We start from the raw sequence: 23,757 nt of genomic DNA, 5'->3' as shown, positions 1-23,757 counted from the left end.
CTTAACTTGGGGAGGCTCTTGGTAGGTGACAGAGTACATCTTCTTACAGTTGGTCTGGTGTAAAAGATACACCATACCACTAAAATACCCATGTACCTGTTTATATACTTCAAAATATATTCACCATTATAACACCAGAGGTATTTGCAAATCACATTCAACCCAGATCTCACTCCAAAAAAGGTTCTAATTCGTTTGCCTGCTATATCACCAACATGTGGAACTTCCAATCAATAGCCATAAAGGAGTGTAAATGCCTTACTTTATTCAAAGTCGCTTTGAAAATACATTTTAGGTTGCGGCTACTTGTAACTGGGAATAGACAAATCCTTTTGCTTTTTTTTTTACATTTTATTTTCTCGCAATATTTTTGTACTTTAAATACTACTTTCTACATAGTACTGTGTTCTGTGTGAGTGAACAAATATTTCAACTGAAACCATCCCAGGCTTTCTTGTAGCAGTGAAAGTGTACCGTGATGAAACTGTATCCTTTCCTATGCAAACTTCTCATAACTCCTTCAATCAATCAATCACACATTGTTACAAACTGAGAGGAACATCAACCTCAAACTGTCTCGTTTTCATGAAGAATCTAAATCAAAGCATTGCATCATCCCCACAAGACAAAGCATCTTCCTATTGAAGAAAGGTGTTAATAAGGAAATATAAAGTTAGTAAAGATGTGAGAGTAAGAAGTAAACAAACCTGTTCTGTGTAACACAACTTGATGTTTCTTGAAAACAGCGTCCATAGTTGATGTTGTCGCTCCTTCTCCTCTTTTGTTGGACAAAGTTCCCCCTCATTCTTTGCTATCGTTCTTTCGCACATTTTCACACAATCACAACACTTTACACTCACATTTGATCTCTACTTAGCGATGTGTTGATAACGTCCGCGTCTCTTTGTTAGCAGCTAACAAGCTAAGCTAACTAGCAAGCTAAGCTAGCACAAGACGCGATAAAGTGCGCTCAGACTAATGTATCCGGATACAAACAATTACTAACAATGTGTCATCTACTACACGACATATATGCGTACATGTATGCACTAAATACAAATACAGAAACAATAATGACCAGTGGCGACGTTTAGGCCTTCTCTGTCAAACGCCATTTTGCTTTTTACTCCTTCGTCTTCTTTGGATTTCCAGCAGACTAGTAGAGCATCTTAGGCCTCCACAGCTTCTTAACGGGACTTCTTCGTCCTGTCCTATGGTCCATACTACATTCTACAGTACAGGAGGTCGCGCTATCAACCTTTCAATGGACCACTTCCAAGTTGGCTTCTGCGCATGTCCAATTTGTCAAGGTCAAAGTTCGTGAGGGATAAACAAAGCCTTCTTCTTCTTTTTCTTCTTCTTCTTCTTCTTCTTTTGTTTAATGGCGGTTGACAAGCAACCTTGTGGTGTGCATTACCGCCACCTACTGAAATGGAGTGTGGACGGAGGTGGTTCGCTACTCTATATTCTTTTATTTAACCCAGTCTTCTTTAAATATGGATATAATGCTTTATAACCTATGTGTTGTAAGTGCAATCCTAAAATATATTCCACTACTAACCTAACCTTCTTTTTCACTAACTTATTTCCCAATATTTCCCTTTCTCTATTGCATACTTGCCAACCCTCCCGTTTTTAGCGGGAGAATCCCGGTATTCAGCGCCTCTCCCGACAACCTCCCGGCAGAGATTTTCTCCCGACAAACTCCCGGTATTCAGCCGGAGCTGGAGGCCACGCCCCCTCCAGTTCAATGCGGACCTGAGTGGGGACAGCCGTTCTCACGTCCGCTTTCCCAGCAGCTTGCCTGCCCAATGACGTCATAACATCTACGGCTTTTAGAGAGTAGAGTGCACAACAAGGAGAGAGAGTTCTTGGTTTCTTATGTGGGTTTATTGTTAGGCAGTTTCATTAACGTCCTCCCAGCGCGATAACAACACACAACAGCAGTCACGTTTAGTCTACCGTAAAGCAGTTCGTCTGCCATAAACAGCAATGTTGTGACACTCTTAAACAGGACAATACTGCCACCTACTGGATAGCCTGCAGAACACTGAAATTCAAGTATGTCTTTTATTTATATGTATAATAAAATAAAATAAAATAAAAAAATATATATATAGCTAGAATTCACTGAAAGTCAAGTATTTCATACATATATAATATATATATATATATATATATATATATATATATATATATATATATATATATATATATATATATATATATATATATATATATATATATATATATATATATGAAATACTTGATTTGGTGAATTCTAGCTGTAAATATACTCTCCTCTTAACCACGCCCTTAGCCACGCCCCCCACGCCCCCTCCCGATATTGGAGGTCTCAAGGTTGGCAAGTATGCTCTATTGTATTTCCTTCCTCTTTGTGAAATGTATGACTTTAGTCTTTCCAACAGAGAATCTTAAACTCCAAGCTGTTCCCCGTTCTTGAACTTTATTTACCACTTTTTCAATCTTCTTTTCTCTATGATGTGTATTTCTACCTCTCTTCCACATCACTCCATCATCACAAACAGTGCCACCTCCACTAACCCTTCCACTTCACTAAACACTTCATTTATCATTATTGAAAATAATACTGGACATACAGCCCTTTGAGACACTTGTGATTTAGGGCTATATAAATAAACATTGATTGATTGATTGATTGATTGATATTATACTCCCTTGCAGGGTCCCATTTTCCACTTCATATTCTCTACTATATTCATTCTCTATTTTTACTAAAATTGTTCTACTTGTTAAGAAGTCTTTTATCCATCTATACATTTTCCCTATATTGCCAATTTTATTTAATTGTTTCAGCAACCCCTGTTTCCACAACATATCATAAGCTTTCTCTATGTCAAAAAATACTGCACTTATACTTTCTTTATTTATTTGTCGTTTTCTAATTTCCTCTTCCAGCTGCACTGCTGCTCCTTTGTGTTTCTTGCTTTGCGAAATCCACTTTGCTAGTTGTTTTTATTATTTCTTTTGACTCTAAATAATAGACTAGCCTTTCATTAATAATTTTTTCCATAACTTTGCCCAAATGTGAGGTCAATGCTATGGGCCTATAATTACCTGCCTCTCCCGGTTCTTTCCCTGGTTTGCATATTGGAATTATTACAGCTTCTTTCCACTCAGCTGCTCATTTTCCTTCTTCATATATCCTATTATATCATTTCAAGACCACTTTGTTGCCGATGTTATCTAAGTTTTTGATCATCTGGTAACTCACCTGGTCTTTTCCTGGTGTCGTATTTTTAACCTTTTTCAATATTGGAACCATTTCATACAAAGAAAATGTCACATCTATAGTGTTGCTAAAGCCATTATCCTTATCTTCCATCATTTCCCCAATATTTAAACTAACTGTTTCGTTTCTCTTTTATTTTTCTACATTTCTCAAATTATCATTATTGTGGACTTTAACAAATGTTTTTGGTAAAAGTTCTGCTTTTTCTTTATTTTCTACCACACACTGTGTGCCATCTTTCATCACATGATGTTTATGTTCACTTCTGATCTCTGACATGTTCTTCATCATTCCCCACACTTGGCCTAAAGGAGTAGTTCTATTTAGTCATTCACAAAATGTTCTTCAACAGTGTTTTATTGCCTTTTTAATAACGTACCTTACTTTAGCTTGGTGCCTTTTATACTGCATTAAAGTCACCACACCAAAATATATTGCCATGCACTCCAGTGCTCCACTATTGTTTCTAGTTGATGAATTTGTAATTTCTTGCATGGATTATAGAAGTTTATACCTTTCTTTATTATTCCATACTTCTACTCCTACTATCTCTAGTTTTTGTGTTACTTTTAATATTGTATAATGCATGTCTTCTTTAATAAATATGGCACATCCTCGTCCTTGCCCATCATCCCTATGTTTACGTATTGTTATATATATCCTTTTATTATAAAGTTCAACTTTGGCTTCAGCCATGTTTCTTGAATACATACTGTATTATATGTGGTTTACACTACCGTTCAAAAGTTTGGGGTCACCCAAACAATTTTGTGGAATAGCCTTAATTTCTAAGAACAAGAATAGACTGTCGAGTTTCAGATGAAAGTTCTCTTTTTCTGGCCATTTTGAGCATTTAATTGACCCCACAAATGTGATGCTCCAGAAACTCAATCTGCTCAAAGGAAGGTCAGTTTTGTAGCTTCTGTAACGAGCTAAACTGTTTTCAGATGTGTGAACATGATTGCACAAGGGTTTTCTAATCATCAATTAGCCTTCTGAGCCAATGAACAAACACATTATACCATTAGAACACTGGAGTGATAGTTGCTGGAAATGGGCCTCTATACACCTATTTAGATATTGCACCAAAAACCAGACATTTGCAGCTAGAATAGTCATTTACCACATTAGCAATGTATAGAGTGTATTTCTTTAAAGTTAAGACTAGTTTAAAGTTATCTTCATTGAAAAGTACAGTGCTTTTCCTTCAAAAATAAGGACATTTCAATGTGACCCCAAACTTTTGAACGGTAGTGTATGTATGGTTCCTGTAATGTTTGTTTGATCTTGAATGGGATTGTGCTGAAAATTTTAATTTCCCCTCGGGGATTAATATAGTATTTCTGATTCTGATTTAGTTTTAATGTTATTAAAAAATCCCTTTAATTCCTGTCCGTTTGCTATTAGACTTCTGGCATTCCACTGAACAATTAACATGGCGTTGGATTGTGGTCACATGACTCCTTTTCATCTACTCTCTGTAGTTCACCTTGCACCTGTACCTGCTGCTTTGACGATTATTTAGATCTTCTGAGTCTTATTTCTTGCCTGTTCTGTACAGTATATTACGTATGCCAGGAACACAACTAGTTTGTCCATGGAAATTCCTGTATTTGCTGCCTCTTGTTTTTTATTACTTGAACTATACTTCTGTCTTGTTCTGAACTATTCTCACTTATATTTTGTTCTCCACTCTCTTGTTGTCTTATTTTAACTGCCTCTGCATATGTAATATTTCTTTCTACTCTGATTTGCTGTACTTCTGTTGCCTGTTTCCTTATGACACATCCCCCATACGCTGCTGTGTGATTCCCGCCACAGTTACAACACTTGATCTGTTCATGACTTTCACATTGTCCATATTCATGCGTAAACCGTTGGCCAACCAAAAAGTAACCACAGAACACTAGTGTTCTGTGGTTACTTTTTGGTTGGCCAAGCGGACGTGACGACAGGGTGTCCTCACTCAGGTCTGCACGGACCTGAAAGGGCGTGCCTTAAATCCGGCTGGAAATTGGGAGAAATTGGGGAGAATGGTTGTCCCGGGGGGGTCAGCACGGTGGCAGAGGGGTTAGTGTGTCTGCCTCACAATACGAAGGTCCTGAGTAGTCGTGAGTTCAATCCCGGCCTCGGGATCTTTCTGTGTGGAGTTTGCATGTTCTCCCTGTGACTGCGTGGGTTCCCTCCGGGTACTCCGGCTTCCTCCCACCTCCAAAGACATGCACCTGGGGATAGGTTGATTGGCAACACTAAATTGGCCCTAGTGTGTGAATGTGAGTGTGAATGCTGTCTGTCTATCTGTGTTGGTCCTGCGATGAGGTGGCGACTTGTCCAGGGTGTACCCCGCCTTCCGCCCGATTGTAGCTGAGATAGGCTACAGCGCCCACCGCGACCCCGAAGGGAATAAGCGGTAGAAAATGGATGGATGGATGGGTTGTCCCGGGGAGAGGCACCGAAATTCGGGAGGGTTGGCAAGTATGAGATATTCTCACTTCTTTTCTTTTGTCGAGCACAAAGAAAATAACATTTTAGTTAAATGTAAGTTGTGTCTTGGATCAAAGATCCCGTCTACTGCCCAAAACAACAATTCAAATCTGCCTGGTTAGGCTTTGTGTATGTCACGTGTGCCTTCCTTAGGTGAAGCCAGGTTTACAGCTATATTGTTGATTGATTGATTGATTGAAAGTTTTATTAGTAGATTGCACAGTACAGTACATATTCCGTACAATTGACCACTAAATGGTAACACCCGAATAAGTTTTTCAACTTGTTTAAGTCGGGGTCCACTTAAATTGATTCATTATACAGATATATACTATCAAATATATACTAACATCATAATACAGTCATCACACAAGATAATCATCAGAGTATGTACATTGAATTATTTACATTATTTACAATCCGGGGCGCGGGATAGTCATCAACAATCAGCATCAACAATTGCATCATCAGAGAAATGGACATTGAAACAGTGTAGGACTGACTTGGTAGGATATGTACAGCAAGTAGTGGACATAGAGAGAGAGATCAGAAAGTATAAGAAAAAGTGTCTACATTTGATTATTTACAATCCAAAGAGGTATTATGTGGAAGGGAGGGTGTTAGTTTAGGGTTGTAGTTGCCTTGAGGTGTTCTTTTAGTGCGGTTTTGAAGGATAGAGATGCCCTTTATTTTACATGCCTTGAGGTGTTGTTTTAGTGCAGTTTTGAAGGAAGATAGAGATGCCCTTTATTTTACACCTTTTGGGAGTGCATTCCACATTGATGTGGCATAGAAAGAGAATGAGTTAAAACCTTTGTTAGTTCGGAATCTGGGTTTAACGTGGTTAGTGTTAGTGTTATTATGCTGTTTGTTACTTATGTATGTTATGTTGCAGCTATTTAAAATAGTTTTGTCAACTTGTTCTGGTCTGAAATAAATTGGCCCTTTGAAACATATCTTTGTCTTTGTGTTGTATGTAGACCACATTGCTTAGCAGAGTTCAGTGATGCAAATGCATGTCAAGTTGATCAACACATTGTATTATTCTCCAGTGCAATAACAGTATTGAAATGAAGGCTAAAAGGGCATTAATTGGAGCTTTAAAACAAAAAAAGTAGAAGAAGTAACTAAAATAGTTACTTTTCACAGTAACACATTACTTTTTGGTGTAAGTAACTGAGTTAGTAACTGAGTTACTTTTGAAATAAAGTAACTAGTAACTGTAACTAGTTACTGGTTTTCAGTAACTAACCCAAAACTGCATATAAAACAATCACAACACAATCATCAAATTACAATAGAGAGTAATAAAGATCATTAAGACAATGGATTATAGAGACTCAACAAATAGTTCATAAAGTCACACATTTTTAAAATTGTATAAAACACAACTGTTCAAATGATGTACAAAGTAAATAATAATATGCTTCCTGAAGTGTTTCAGAAGATGTTTCAGATTTGAACCAGTACATATGTATATCATATAAAGGTGCTAATATATGGGATTATTAACAATTAGAAATACAAATATGTAACCCTTCAATATTTCAAACACATATAAAAAACACTATTATGAATAAGTCTAAAATTGAATGATGAATATATATACACATAAAATGTTTATTGTATGTAAAATATGTATTGTAGTTTACTCTCACCTTTTCAGTCAAATTGTTCTGTTAAATTTTTAATAAAAGTACACAATGTTGCATATTAATGCATGTACTTGACTGAAAAAATCACTAATATAAAATATATAATCTATAAATGTAGAAGCATATTAAAAAGATTGTTACACAAACAACAATGTCACACATGTTATATGTGCTGATGTTGTTAGAAAGTCAAAATTGAAGTCTTGACAGTTTATTTCAAATCCTGCAGTTTCATTTGCTGCTGCTGTTCTCACCAGCACACTTGTGTTTCTTACACTGGTACTTATAAGAGAATCTTTCACCACACACACTGCAACTCAACACTTTCTCTCCTGTGTGTGTTCTCATGTGTCTTACAAGGTTTGATCGTTCACAAAAGCTTCTGTTGCAGATTGAACAGGAATGGGATTTTTCACTAGTGTGTGTTCTAGTGTGTACTTTCAAACACTGATTTTGTGTAAAACCTTTACCACAGATTGAACAGGAAAAAGGTTTTTTGCCAGTGTGTGTGCTCATGTGTACTTTCAAATGGTGACTTTGTGTAAAACCTTTATCACAGATTGAACAGATAAAAGGTTTTTCACCAGTGTGTGTTCTCATGTGTACTTTCAAACTCTGACTGTGAGTAAAACCTTCACCACAGATTGAACAGATAAAATGTTTTTCACCAGTGTGTGTTCTCATGTGTACTTTCAAATTGCAACTTTCTAAAAAACCTTTACTACAGATTGAACAGGTAAAAGGTTTTTCTCCAGTGTGTGTACTAATGTGTCTTTTCAGATGACTATGGTATTTAAAGGTTTTGTCACAGTGAGAACATTTCAAGTGAGTGTTGTCAGTGTGACATGTCTTATCATCTTTAGAGTCTTCATCATCAGTGTCAGGAGAGTGTGACGTTGTGTCCTCACTATCTGATAGTGGAGCTAAGAGCTTGTCTGCTTGTGATCCTCCACAGTGGTCTCCATCAGCTTCTGTTGTCATGTGTTGTGTTGAGCTGCTGCTTGGAGGCTCCGCCTCTCTCTTCTCCTCACTTTCACCTTTGACCTCATCATCTTCACCCTTCACTGGGAACTCCACCAGTCCTTCAAGATGATCTCCCTCCTGACTGATGCTGTGTTCCACCTCCTCTTCTTTAATGTGAGAGGTCTGTGGCGCCTCCTCTTCCTTTTTAAAGTGGGGGGTCAGTGGTTCCTCCTTGTCCCATTTAATGTTGGGGGTCAGTGGATCCTTCACTTTCTTTATGAAGTATGGGGTCTCTGGCACCTCCTCTTCATCTTTGAAGTGGGGGGTGAATGGGTCCTTGTCTTCCTCTTTAAAGTAAGAGGGCTGTGGCTCCTCCTTCACCATCCTGAAGCTCCACACCTGTTGCTCAGAGAGAAGATGTTCTTCACAGACGTCTGCAGGACACATTACAATGACTTTTATTAGAAATAAACAGGACTTTTCTTAATGTGTTTGTTTCAACTCTGAAAGCACACACGCACGCACGCGCGCGCGCGCGCGCGCACGCACGCACGCACGCACGCACGCACGCACGCACGCACGCACGCACGCACGCACGCACGCACGCACGCACGCACGCACGCACGCACGCACGCACGCACGCACGCACGCACGCACGCACGCACGCACGCACGCACGCACGCACGCACGCACGCACGCACGCACGCACGCACGCACGCACGCACGCACGCACGCACGCACGCACGCACGCACACACACACACACACACACACACACACACACACACACACACACACACACACACACACACACACACACACACACACACACACACACACACACACACACACCCCATAGCACCCTCTCCATTTTTTTCAGAGTTCCAACAAAGTCATGGTGGGCATGAAGGGCATGAAAAGCTCCACCTGTGCTCTGGAACCCATCCCATCCACTCTGGTTAAAAACTGTCTCCCACCCATTTCCCCACTCATCATCAACTCCTCCTTCAGCTCTGGCTTAGTCCCCGATACCCTGAAACTGGCCGCTTTCACCACCATCCTCAAAAAACCTGGACTCAACACTGACACCATGAGCAACTTCCACCCCATCTCCAACCTTCCTTTCCTGTCCAAAATACTGGAACGTGCTGTCACCACTCAGCTCAAAACTCACCTCACTTCCAATGATCTGTTCGAACCATTTCAATCCGGCTTCCGCGCACGTCACAGCACTGAAACAGCCCTTCTCAAAGTCACCAATTACCTCCTCCTCTCCTCAGACTCCGGCCACCTCAGTATTCTCCTCCTCCTTGACCTCACAGCAGCTTTTGACACCATCAGCCACACCATCCTCCTCTCCCGCCTGGAATCATCCCTCAACATCACTGGCTCCGCCCTCTCCTGGTTAAGGTCATATCTCACTAACAGACAACAATACATCAGTATAAACAACTGCACCTCCCCCACTGCCCCTCTGTCACAAGGTGTCCCCCAGGGTTCGGTGCTTGGTCCACTTCTCTTCATCCTGTACATGGTCCCCCTCTGTAACATCATCCGCCGCCATCACCTCCAATTCCACTGCTACACAGACGACGTCCAGCTATACATCTCCACAAAATCCATCTCCTCCGTAACTCTGTCCACCCTGACCGACTGCCTCACTGAAATCAAATCATGGATGCACTCCAACTTCCTCAAACTCAACTGTGACAAATCTGACATGCTCATCATCGGCCCCAAATCCCTCCCCAAAACTGCTCACAACTTCCACCTCTCTGTCGACAACTCCACTCTGTCCCCATCCACTCACATCCGCAACCTAGGAGTCATTCTGGACAATAACCTCTCTTTTGAACACCATGTCAACCACATTACAAGAACTCCTTCTCTGCCGCTGCAACCCTGATCCATGCCTTCATCACCTCCAGACTTGACTACTGTAACAGCATCCTCTACGGCTCATCTTGCAAAATCCTCAATAAACTCCAATTACATTCAAAACTCTGCCGCCCGTCTGCTCACCTGCACCCGCTCCCGTGAGCACATCACCCCAGTTCTTCAGAAACTCCACTGGCTCCCGTTCCTCACCGGATCCACTTTAAACTCCTCCTCCTCACCCACAAAGCCCTCCACAACTAGGCCCCCTGCTACCTCACCAACTTGCTTCACCGCCATACCCCTTCATGCAGCCTCCGCTCCTTTGATGCCAACGTCCTTTCCCCACCACTCAAAACCAAGCTCCGGACCTGGGGTGATAGAGCCTTCTCCATTGATGCTCCCACCCTCTGGAACTCTCTTCTCAAACCCATCCGTGACTGCTTTCTACCTTCAAAAACCTTGTCAAAACACATCTCTTCAGATCTGCTTTTAACCTGTGATTAGTGTTCTGTGTCTTGTAATGTCCAGTGTTATGTATTTTACTATGTACTGCTTTTAAATTTCTTGTATTATATATTATTACTTTGAACTGTTTTATATTTTAATTTTTTATCCTGTAAAGTGTCTTTGAGTACACTGAAAAGAGCTATATCAAATAAAATGTATTATTTATTATTAATGAAGTGGCGTTGTATAGTTCACATACACGCTCCTGTTAAATGAAATATATTAGATGTATAGAGATGACAGACACATCTTTCATATATTTTCAAAACAACTGACATCTGACAAATCAGACTGTTAGTATCAGACTGTAAAATACATGGTCATCTTTAATGGATTGATCGGTCAAATCATATTGTCACTGACCTACTGATCATACCGGAAGCCGGGGTGTGGCTTAGAGGTCATAAATCATTTTGATTGATGGGTTTTTGGCTATTTGACAGAGAGTGGGTCCTATATTCTCTTATGGCCCCCACCTGTGTTACAGCCTGTCAGAGAGCCTCAGGACTGCAGAGGACCGTTGATATTTTTTTAAAGGGGCTAATGACACACCTTTTTAATCAGGCTTTTTATTGATCATGTAGAACTCCTGTTTTTTTATTATTCATTGTGTTGTTTTCTATCTTAATTATTAATATCACTTCTATTAATCGCTCAATGTGCTGCTTTTATCAATTTATTATTGTATTATTTATATTTTATTTTTTACATATACTTTGTCATATGCTTCATACAATTTTTTGAGATTGAGGCGTTAAATTTGAGTTTGTGTTTACAAAAACTTGTGTTCACTTCCTGTTCTCAAATTATTCACAATATACTCCATAAGTAACAACATTAAAAATAAATAAATAATAATGAGTGAAGTAAGTTATATTTCATATGGTGAGATAAATAAGAGTATCTAGAAAATGAATGGATGGATGAAATAAATTCAGAATGTTTATCATGGTTCTTCTTCTTTGTAAACACTTTAAGTTTGAGGAGTTTCTTCAAGTGGATTATATTAGTACATTGTTTGATTTCTTTGCATAATCCATTCTATCATTTAATTCCACATACTGATATACTGAGTAGAATAGAAAGTACTTTATTGATGCCTGGGGGAAATTTAGCAGGTCTTAAGGGCTGTACGTGCGTACAAATGTTTTAAATTACATTTTTCTCTAAGATTATATTTCTCCTCTTTTGTTGAGAAGAATTGTTGTACATTCTTGGCTAGCAGGTTATAGTTTGCTTTATGCATCATTTTAGCTGTTTGCAAATTCACTATGTCGTGGAATTTCAGTATTTTCGATTCAATAAATAAAGGGTTTGAATGTTCTCTATATCCAACATGATGTATTATTCTAACTGATCTTTTTTGTAACACATTTAATGAATGAGTGTACTTTTGTAGTTATTTCCCATATTTCTGCACAATAACTCAGATATGGTAACACTCGTGAGCAGTAGAGATTATGAAGTGATTTTTGGTCCAGAACATATTTTGCTTTATTCATTATTGACGTGTTTCTTGCTACTTTATGTTGTATATTTTTTTATATGAGATTTCCAGTTCATTGTATCATCAACCATTATACTTAGAAATTCGGTTTCATTTACTCTTTCAATTTATATTCCATTTATTTGTATTTGTGTTTGACTTTCTCTTCTATTGTTACCAAATAGCATTATTTTAGTTTTACTGAGATTCAAAGATAGTCTTTTTTTGTCAAACCATCTTTTGAATTTGTTCATTTCTTCTGTTATTATTTGTATTAACTTATGTGTGTTCTCTCCTGAACAATAATACTAACTTTAAATATTTTGTAACTTTACAAATGTCATTTATATAGAGATTGAACAATTTTGGTCCTAGTATTGATCCCTGAGGTACACCACAGGAGGTATTTAGTGTTGTAGAAGTGTGTTCGCCTAGCTTCACGTATTGTTTCCTGTTGGTTAAGTAACTTCTAACCCAGTTTAAGACCAGCCCTCTGATGCCATATCGTTCACATTTTTTGGATTAAAATATTGTGAATAAAATATTGTGATTGATTGTGTCAAATGCTTTAGTTAGATCCATAAACACTGCTGCTGCACATGTTTTACTATCTATTGCATTGGTGATTTCTTCTGTCATTTCAATAAAAGCCATCAGAGTTTAAATATTAGCTGTGTATTCATATTGGTTCTCAGCGAGTATTCTATGTTTGTTTATGAACTCTCTAATCTGTTATTGAACAGTTGTTCATTGATTATAGAAAATTGTGGAAGTAAAGAAACAGGTCTATAATTTGTAAATTGGTGTTTGTCTCCAGTCTTATAAATTGGTGCAACTTTAGCTATTTTCCTTTCATTTGGGAATTTGCCTGTTTAAAATGATAGGTTACTGATATACATCAATGGTCCTGAGATCTCTTCAATAACCTTTTTTTATCGTTTCCATATCAATTCCATTACTATCAATTGAAGTCTTAGATTTGCATTTTTTCACAAATTTAACAATTTCCTCCTTTGTCGCATTACTGAGGAACACTGAGTTGGGATTTCTATCTATGGTGTCGTTATAGTCCTCAGTTGAAACTGGATCTGGAATAATTTCCTCCAATTTTGGTCCAGTATTTACAAACTAATTATTGAAGCTTTCCTTCATGTTGTCATTATTTTTGTTTCCGTCTGAGAAGTATTGGGGGTAATCCCTCTTAGTGCCATTTTTAATAATGCTATTGATGCCCAATGTTACTCTCATATTGTTATTGTTTCTGTCTAATAATTGACTATAATCTTATTTTCTACATGTTCGTAGTATGCTAGTTAGCTTGTTTTGATACTTTTTGCACTTATTTTCTGCCTCGGTAGTTATTTGTGTTATAGATTTTCTATATAATGCATTCTCCTAACAAACATTTTTTAATCCTTTTGTCATCCATTATTGATTGTTCTCCCTCTGCTTTCTACTGAGTTGTTTCCATGGACAATATTTGTCATAAAGTTTTATGAACGTGTTTAAGAAATGTTCATATGCTTCAACATCATTTTCATTGTACACATTGTCCCAATTTTGCTTTTCTAGCTCATTTTTAAAGCAATCATTCTCTTCTCTGTGCTTAGTCTCCAAAATTTATTTTTGTCTTCCATGTTCTTCTTCTTGTAGTTTCCATCATATATTGCGAAAACTGGCAGATGATGACTAATGTCGGTTATAAGTAGACCACTTGTAGTGTTATTAAAATCATTGGTAAAAATATGATCAATACAAGTGGCACAGTGTCCTGTGATTCTGCTTGGCTAAACAGATGGTACACATTGTATCAATGAAGTCGTCAATGGACTTTTGTTAGTTAGGGTTCAATAAGTCAATATTAAAGTCACAACATAATGAAATAATTGTTGACCATTGTCCATGTAATTTGCCTTGATCCAATCTTCAAATGTTTCTATAGTTGACTTAGGTGATCTATATAAACAACTGATTAATATGTTTTTGCTTTTTTTCCTGACATATTTCAATGGTTATACATTCTACAAAACCCAAAAGCAGTGAAGTTGGCACATTGTGTAAATGGTAAATAAAAACAGAATACAATGATTTGCAAATCCTTTTCAACTTATATTCAAGTGAATAGACTGCAAAGACAAGATATTTGATGTTCAAACTGGAAAACTTTGTTATTTTTTGCAAATATTAGCTCATTTGAAATTTGATGCCTGCAGCATGTTTCAAAAAAGTTGGCACAAGTGAAAAAAAAGACTGAGAAAGTTGAGGAATGCTCATCAAACACTTATTTGGAACATCCCACAGGTGAACAGGCTAATTGGGAACAGGTGGGTGCCATGATTGGGTATAAAAGAAGCTTCCATGAAATGCTCAGTCATTCACAAACAAGGATGGGGCGAGGGTCACCACTTTGTGAAAAAAAGCGTAAGCAATTTGTCGAACAGTTTAAGAACAACATTTCTCAACGAGCAATTGCAAGGAATTAATGGATTTCACCATCTACGGTCGGTAATAACATCAAAAGGCTCAGAGAATCTGGAGGAATCACTGCACGTAAGCGATGATATTACCGACCTTCTATCCCTCAGGCGGTACTGCATCAAAAACCGACATCAGTGTGTAAAGGATATCACCACATGGGCTCAGGAACACTTAAAAAAAACACTGTCAGTAACTACAGTTGGTCGCTACATCTGTAAGTGCAAGTTAAGACTATACTATGCAACACGAAAGCCATTTATCAACAACACCCAGAAACGCTGCCGGCTTCGCTGGGCCCGAGCTCATCTAAGATGGACTGATGCAAATTAGAAAAGTGTTCTGTGGTCTGACGAGTCCACATTTAAAATTGTTTTTGGAAACTGTGGACGTCGTGTCCTCCGGACCAAAGAGGAAAATAACTATCTCGACTGTTGTAGGCGCAAAGTTGAAAAGCCAGCATCTGTGATGGTATGGGGGTGTATTAGTGCCCAAGGCATGGGTAACTTACACATCTGTGAAGGCGCCATTAATGCTGAAAGGTACATACAGGTTTTGGAGCAACATATGTTGCCATCCAAGCAATGTTATCATGGACGCTCCTGCTTATTTCAGCAAGACAATGCCAAGCCACGTGTTACAACAGCGTGGCTTCGTAGTGAAAAACTGCGGGTACTAGACTGGCCTGCCTGTAGTCCAGACCTGTCTCCCATTGAAAATGTGTGGTGCATTATGAAGCGAAAAATACGACAACGGAGACCCCGGACTGTTGAACAAATTAAGCTGTACATCAAGCAAGAATGGGAAATAATTCAACCTGAAAAGCTTAAAAAATGTGTCTCCTCAGTTCCCAAACTTTTACTGAGTGTTGTTAAAAGGAAAGGCCATGTAACGCAGTGGTAAAAATGCCCGTGTGACAACTTTTTTGCAATGTGTTGCTGCCATTAAATTCTAAGTTAATGATTATTTGCAAAAAAAAAATGTTGTTTCTCAGTTCGAACATTAAATATATTTTATTTGCAGTCTATTCAATTGAATATAAGTTGTAAAAGGATTTGCAAATCATTGTATTCTGTTTTTATATACAAATTACACAACGTGCCAACTTCACTGGTTTTGGTTCTTCTAAGACAAAGTGAACAGTCCAATTGTGATGGATTGAATGCCCTGAGAATAAAATGATATGTGGATGTTGTGCTTACTTGGACTGTGATGAAGCTGTGAGGACTCAGGTGGTTTGTCTTCATGCTCTTCAGTCTTCACAGAGACAACAGTCAGTGGAAACTTGGTGAGATCATCCTCCTCCTGACCTAGAAGACCCTCTCCCTCTTGAGTGACCCACACTTCCTCCTCTTCCTCTTTAATGTGGGGGGGCTGATGGACATCTGTTGGGTAAATAAGTCAATACAGTTAAGAGAGAATATAAATAGTTTTGGACTGACACTCATACTTGCCAACCCTCCCGATTTTCCCGGGAGACTCCCGAATTTCAGTGCCCCTCCCGGAAATCTTCCGGGGCAACCATTCTCCCGAATTTCTCCCGATTTCCACTCGGACAACAATATTGGGTGTGTGCCTTGAAGGCACTGCCTTTAGCGTCCTCTCTCACCTGAAACCTTCACACCTTAACAGCCGTCCTGGACAGCATGCAGACCTGAGTGAGGACAGCCTGTCGTCACGTCCGCTTTTCCTCCATACAAACAGCGTGCCGGCCCAGTCACATAATATCTACGGCTTTTGGAACTCAGTGCACAACTGCACACACAACAAAAAAGAGACGAAGCAGAAGAACGCAGAAGAGACATATATACTGTATATATATATATATATATATATACATAACCGGTTCCGGTTCACCGTGCGTGACTGCTCGCCGTCTGTTCGCTGTTGCGAAAAAGCTAAGTAGCGCTCTATCTGTGTGCTTTTAATTGTTCTACAGCTTTCTTTATCACTTCTCAAACATTTTTAGTGGTACTATTTAACTTGCAAATCACCCGATCTCTGTCCCACCACCCTTTCCTCAGCTAGCTAGCTGCTAAGCTAGCGCGGAGAAAGGCAGCGCCGGTCAGTAAGAAGCTACTCCTACAGACCGCGACCACTTCCCTGAGGACAGCAGGAACTTCACTCGGTGACAGAAAACACTGTGAGTAATGGCTTCCTGCGCGTCTTGCACCATACTCACGGAGAGGTTGGCTCTGCTAGAGGGCCGTGTCCGCCAGTTAGAGCAGAGTAATGTCGTAACTTTAGATGTTGCGGACACATCTGCTAGCGTTAGCTGTAGCGAGCTAACTAGCCCAGCTTGTAGCAGTCCTAAGCGGCCTACAAGCTACGGTGTACCGGTTGAGACGCATAATAGATTTAGCTCTTTAGCTAGTCCTACACCCCAGTCTACCGGGCACCACACCTTAGTTATAGGGGACTCCATCACCCGAAACATAAAGCTTAGCAAACCAGCCACAATAAAGTGTATCCCCGGGGCCAGAGCACCTGACATTGAAGCTAATCTTAGGGAGCTAACTCGCAACAGGCCTAGTAAACACGTACGACAGGCTAATCGCACCACTAATTATGCGAATATAGTTGTACACGTTGGCTCCAATGACACTAGAATGAGACAGTCAGAGATTACAAAGAGAAACATAGCCAGGACTTGTGATCTCGCCAGAAAGATGTCCAGGCATCGAGTAATTGTCTCTGGCCCCCTGCCTGCGAGAGGCAATGATGAGAGATATAGCAGATTAGTCTCGCTTAACAAGTGGTTGGCTAGCTACTGTAGGACGCAGGGACTAACGTTTATTGATAACTGGCCCTCTTTCTGGGGCAAACCAGGCTTGCTGATGAGAGACGGCCTTCACCCTAACCAGGAAGGCGCCATCATCCTGTCTAGAAACATAGACTACTATTTAAGTCTCACTTGACTGACTACACTAGAGCAAGCCCGGTCACAGGCAATTACAATGTCTGTTAGTCCGGGTGAGGAGTCAGTTAAGCTAGAACTAGCCAGCGCCAGGCTGGATAATCCATGTACGCATAGCAATTCTCTTAGAATAATACACAATTCACATAATGTTTTTTCTGTTGTGTCTGTGTCAGAGGTGGACATGCATTCTACTGAGGTGGCAAATTATGATATGTCCAGTCTATTGCAGCACCAAGCAAACAATCTGAAAATTCCCGTCATATCAATTCCTAGATATGGTCGAAACTATTTAAAGTGCACTACGCATAATAAACGCAACATTGTTAATATTGCCACTACGGATAATCTTAACAAAAACTCGTCAAAACAGCCCAATACCTATAATATGGGCTTTTTAAACATAAGATCATTGTCTCCCAAGGCGTTATTGGTTAATGAGGTCATTAGAGACAACAATCTTAACGTCATTGGTCTTAGCGAAACCTGGCTCAAACCGGACGAATTTTTTGCGCTCAATGAGGCATCTCCTCCTAACTATACGAATGCGCATGTTGCCCGCCCTCTTAAAAGGGGAGGGGGTGTCGCACTAATATACAATGAAAATTTCAACCTTACCCCTAACCTAAATAATAAATATAAATCGTTTGAGGTGCTTACTATGAGGTCTGTCACACCGCTACCTCTCGACCTGGCTGTTATCTACCGCCCCCCTGGGCCCTATTCGGACTTTATCAGTGAATTCTCAGAGTTCGTTGCTGATCTAGTGACGCACGCCGACAATATAATCATAATGGGGGACTTTAATATCCATATGAATACCCCATCGGACCCTCAGTGCGTGGCGCTCCAAACCATAATTGATAGCTGTGGTCTTACACAAATAATACATGAACCCACGCATCGCAACGGTAATAGAATAGATCTAGTGCTTGTCAGGGGTGTCACCACCTCCAAAGTTATGATACTTCCATATACTAAAGTAATGTCCGATCATTACCTTATAAAATTTGAAGTTTTGACTCTTTGTCAACAAGCTAATAATAATAATAACTGCTATAGCGGCCGCAACATTAATGCTGCCACAACGATGACTCTTGCTGACCTACTGCCTTCGGTAATAGCACCATTCCCAAATTATGTCGGCTCTATTGATAAACTCACTAACAACTTTGACGATGCCTTGCGCGAAATTATTGATAGTATAGCACCGCTAAAGCAAAAAAGGGCCCCTAAAAGGCGCACCCCATGGTTTACAGAAGAAATTAGAGCTCATAAATTATCATGTAGAAAACTGGAACGCAAATGGCGCGCGACTAAACTTGAGGTTTTCCATCAAGCATGGAGTGATAGTTTAATAACTTATAAACGCATGCTTACCTTAGCTAAAGCTAAATACTACTCAAATCTCATCCGCCTCAACAAAAACGATCCTAAATTTCTGTTTAGTACAGTAGCATCGCTAACCCAACAAGGGACTCCTCCCAGTAGCTCCACCCACTCGGCAGATGATTTTATGAATTTCTTTAATAAGAAAATTGAACTCATTAGAAAGGAGATTAAAGACAACGCATCCCAGCTACAACTGGGCTCTATTAACACAAATACGACTGTATATACGACGGACACTGCCCTCCAAAATAGTCTCTCTATTTTTGATGAAATAACATTAGAGGAATTATTACAGCGTGTAAGTGGGATAAAACAAACAACATGTTTACTTGACCCACTTCCTGGGAAACTTATCAAGGAACTGTTTGTATTATTAGGTCCATCAGTGTTAAATATTATAAACTTATCACTTTCCTCCGGCACTGTTCCCCTAGCATTCAAAAAAGCGGTTATTCATCCTCTGCTCAAAAGACCTAACCTCGATCCTGACCTCATGGTAAACTACCGACCGGTCTCCCACCTTCCGTTTATTTCCAAAATTCTCGAAAAAACTGTTGCACAGCAGCTAAATGAACACTTAGTGACTAACAATCTCTGTGAACCTTTTCAATCCGGTTTCAGGGCAAATCACTCTACGGAGACAGCCCTCGCAAAAATGACTAATGATCTATTGCTAACGATGGATTCTGATGCGTCATCTATGTTGCTGCTTCTTGATCTTAGCGCCGCTTTCGATACCGTCGATCATAATATTTTATTAGAGCGTATCAAAACACGTATTGGTATGTCAGACTTAGCCTTGTCTTGGTTTAACTCTTATCTTACTGACAGGATGCAGTGCGTCTCCCATAACAATGTGACCTCGGACTATGTCAAGGTAACGTGCGGAGTTCCCCAGGGTTCGGTTCTTGGCCCTGCACTCTTTAGTATTTACATGCTGCCGCTGGGTGGCATCATACGCAAGTACGGTGTTAGCTTTCACTGTTATGCTGATGACACTCAACTCTACATGCCCCTAAAGCTGACCAACACGCCGGACTGTAGTCAGCTGGAGGCGTGTCTTAATGAAATTAAACAATGGATGTCCGCTAACTTTTTGCAACTCAACGCTAAGAAAACGGAAATGCTGATTATCGGTCCTGCTAGACACCAACATCTATTTAATAATACCACCTTAACATTTGACAACCAAACAATTAAACAAGGAGACTCGGTAAAGAATCTGGGTATTATCTTCGACCCAACTCTCTCGTTTGAGTCACACATTAAGAGTGTTACTAAAACGGCCTTCTTTCATCTCCGTAATATCGCTAAAATTCGTTCCATCTTGTCCACTAGCGACGCTGAGATCATTATTCATGCGTTCGTTACGTCTCGTCTCGATTACTGTAACGTATTATTTTCGGGCCTCCCTATGTCTAGCATTAAAAGATTACAGTTGGTACAAAATGCGGCTGCAAGGCTTTTGACAAAAACAAGAAAGTTTGATCATATTACGCCTATACTGGCTCACTTGCACTGGCTTCCTGTGCACTTAAGATGCGACTTTAAGGTTTTACTACTTACGTATAAAATATTACACGGTTTAGCTCCAGCCTATCTCGCCGATTGTATTGTACCATATGTCCCGACAAGAAATCTGCGTTCAAAGAACTCCGGCTTATTAGTGATTCCCAGAGCCAAAAAAAAGTCTGCGGGCTATAGAGCGTTTTCTATCCGGGCTCCAGTACTCTGGAATGCCCTCCCGGTAACAGTTAGAGATGCTACCTCAGTAGAAGCATTTAAGTCCCATCTTAAAACTCATTTGTATAATCTAGCCTTTAAATAGACCCCCCCTTTTTTAGACCAGTTGATCTGCCGTTTCTTTTCTTCTCTCCTCTTCTCCCCTGTCCCTTGCGAGGGGGAGTTGCATAGGTCCGGTGGCCATGGATGAAGTGCTGGCTGTCCAGAGCCGGGACCCCGGGTGGACCACTAGCCTGTGCATCGGTTGGGGACATCCCTGCGCTGCTGACCCGTCTCCGCTCGGGATGGTTTCCTGTTGGCCCCGCTGTGGACTGGACTCCCGCTGATGTGTTGGATCCACTGTGGACTGGACTTTCACAATGTTATGTCAGACCCACTCGACATCCGTTGCTTTCGGTCTCCCCTAGAGGGGGGGGGGTTACCCACATATGCGGTCCTCGCCAAGGTTTCTCATAGTCATTCACCGACGTCCCACTGGGGTGAGTTTTTCCTTGCCCGTATGTGGGCTCTGTACCGAGGATGTCGTTGTGGCTTGTACAGCCCTTTGAGACACTTGTGATTTAGGGCTATATAAATAAACATTGATTGATTGATTGATATATATATACACACACACATATTTATATATATATATACATATATATATATATATATATATATATATATACATATATATATGCATATATATTTATATATATACATATATATATATGCATATATATTTATATATATATATATATACATATATATATATATGCATACATACATATGCATATATATATATATACATACATATATATATATATATACATACATATATATATACATACATATATATATACATACATATATATATACATACATATATATATATATATATACATACATATATATATATATACATACATATATATATATACATACATATATATATATACATACATATATAAATATATATATACATACATATATAAATATATATACATATATATATATATACATACATAAATATATATACATATATATACATACATACATACATACATATATATATATATATATATATATATATATATATATATATATATATATATATATATATATATATATATATGTATATATATTTATGTATGTATATATATATATATGTATATATATTTATATATGTATGTATATATATATTTATATATGTATGTATATAATATATATATATATATGTATGTATATAATATATATATATATATATATATATATATATATATATATATATATATATATATACATACATATATATATATATATACATACATATATACATATATATACATACATATATACAGGTAAAAGCCAGTAAATTAGAATATTTTGAAAAACTTGATTTATTTCAGTAATTGCATTCAAAAGGTGTAACTTGTACATTATATTTATTCATTGCACACAGACTGATGCATTCAAATGTTTATTTCATTTAATTTTGATGATTTGAAGTGGCAACAAATGAAAATCCAAAATTCTGTGTGTCACAAAATTAGAATATTACTTAAGGCTAATACAAAAAAGGGATTTTTAGAAATGTTGGCCAACTGAAAAGTATGAAAATGAAAAATATGAGCATGTACAATACTCAATACTTGGTTGGAGCTCCTTTTGCCTCAATTACTGCGTTAATGCGGCGTGGCATGGAGTCGATGAGTTTCTGGCACTGCTCAGGTGTTATGAGAGCCCAGGTTGCTCTGATAGTGGCCTTCAACTCTTCTGCGTTTTTGGGTCTGGCATTCTGCATCTTCCTTTTCACAATGCCCCACAGATTTTCTATGGGGCTAAGGTCAGGGGAGTTGGCGGGCCAATTTAGAACAGAAATACAGAGGTCCGTAAACCAGGCACGGGTAGATTTTGCGCTGTGTGCAGGCGCCAAGTCCTGTTGGAACTTGAAATCTCCATCTCCATAGAGCAGGTCAGCAGCAGGAAGCATGAAGTGCTCTAAAACTTGCTGGTAGACGGCTGCGTTGACCCTGGAAAAAAGAGCTGGACTGCTGCTGAGTGGTCCAAAGTCATGTTTTCTGACGAAAGCAAATTTTGCATTTCCTTTGGAAATCGAGGTCCCAGAGTCTGGAGGAAGACAGGAGAGGCACAGGATCCACGTTGCCTGAAGTCTAGTGTAAAGTTTCCACCATCAGTGATGGTTTGGGGTGCCATGTCATCTGCTGGTGTCGGTCCACTCTGTTTCCTGAGATCCAGGGTCAACGCAGCCGTCTACTAGTGAAGGACTAGTGGGGAGTTGAAGCTATTCAGATAGGGAAGATGCTGTGAGAGCCGGGGGTGACCTGATATTCTGCTGGGAATGACTACAACAGTAAATAAACACAAGACATATATATACTCTATTAGCCACAACACAACCAGGCTTATATTTAATATGCCACAAATTAATCCTGCATAAAAACACCTGCGTGTTTGTTATGCTAGCTCCTCGCTCCTCTGCTAGCTCCTAGCTCCATAGAACACGCCAATACAATTTAAACACCTGATCAACACACACAATCACTCAGCCCAAAAGACCGTTTACCTAACCCAAGGTTCATAAAGCTTATATATTTTTAAAAAGTTACGTACGTGACGCGCACATACGGTCAAGTTATCGAATGTTTAGCAGCCAAGGCTGCATACTCACGGTACCTGATATTCAGCTGGGAATGACTACAACAGTAAATAAACACAAGACATATATATACTCTATTAGCCACAACACAACCAGGCTTATATTTAATATGCCACAAATTAATCCTGCATAATAACACCTGCGTGTTTGTTATGCTAGCTCCTAGCTCCTCTGCTAGCTCCTAGCTCCATAGAACACGCCAATACAATTCAAACACCTGATCAACACACACAATCACTCAGCCCAAAAGACCGTTCACCTAACCCAAGGTTCATAAAGCTTATATATTTTTAAAAAGTTACGTACGTGACGCGCACGTACGGTA

The 23,757-nt window shown here is 39.2% G+C and overlaps 2 protein-coding genes across 7 annotated transcripts in view; one reads left to right on the top strand and one right to left on the bottom strand.

The window, feature by feature from the left end:
- LOC133664596 (gastrula zinc finger protein XlCGF26.1-like) overlaps positions 1-23,757 on the top strand; it is a 254,184-nt gene that overhangs the window by 70,586 nt on the left and 159,841 nt on the right. The window lies entirely within an intron of this gene.
- The window catches only part of LOC133664649 (oocyte zinc finger protein XlCOF8.4-like), a 28,151-nt gene continuing 10,142 nt past the window's right edge, over positions 5,749-23,757 (bottom strand). For both annotated transcript variants that reach the window (XM_062069461.1, XM_062069460.1), the window contains 2 exons: positions 15,924-16,106; positions 5,749-8,810 (listed from right to left, as the gene is read on the bottom strand). In XM_062069461.1, the coding sequence (XP_061925445.1) occupies positions 7,645-8,810; positions 15,924-16,106 (1,349 nt within the window). In that variant the 3' untranslated portion in view covers positions 5,749-7,644. The remainder of the gene's footprint in view (positions 8,811-15,923; positions 16,107-23,757) is intronic.

This window comes from Entelurus aequoreus, linkage group LG14 (genome assembly GCF_033978785.1).
Source record: "Entelurus aequoreus isolate RoL-2023_Sb linkage group LG14, RoL_Eaeq_v1.1, whole genome shotgun sequence".
NCBI lineage: Eukaryota > Metazoa > Chordata > Actinopteri > Syngnathiformes > Syngnathidae > Entelurus > Entelurus aequoreus.
The sequence above is the reverse complement of the archived record's forward strand: the minus strand, read 5'-3'. Positions and strand labels throughout refer to the sequence as shown.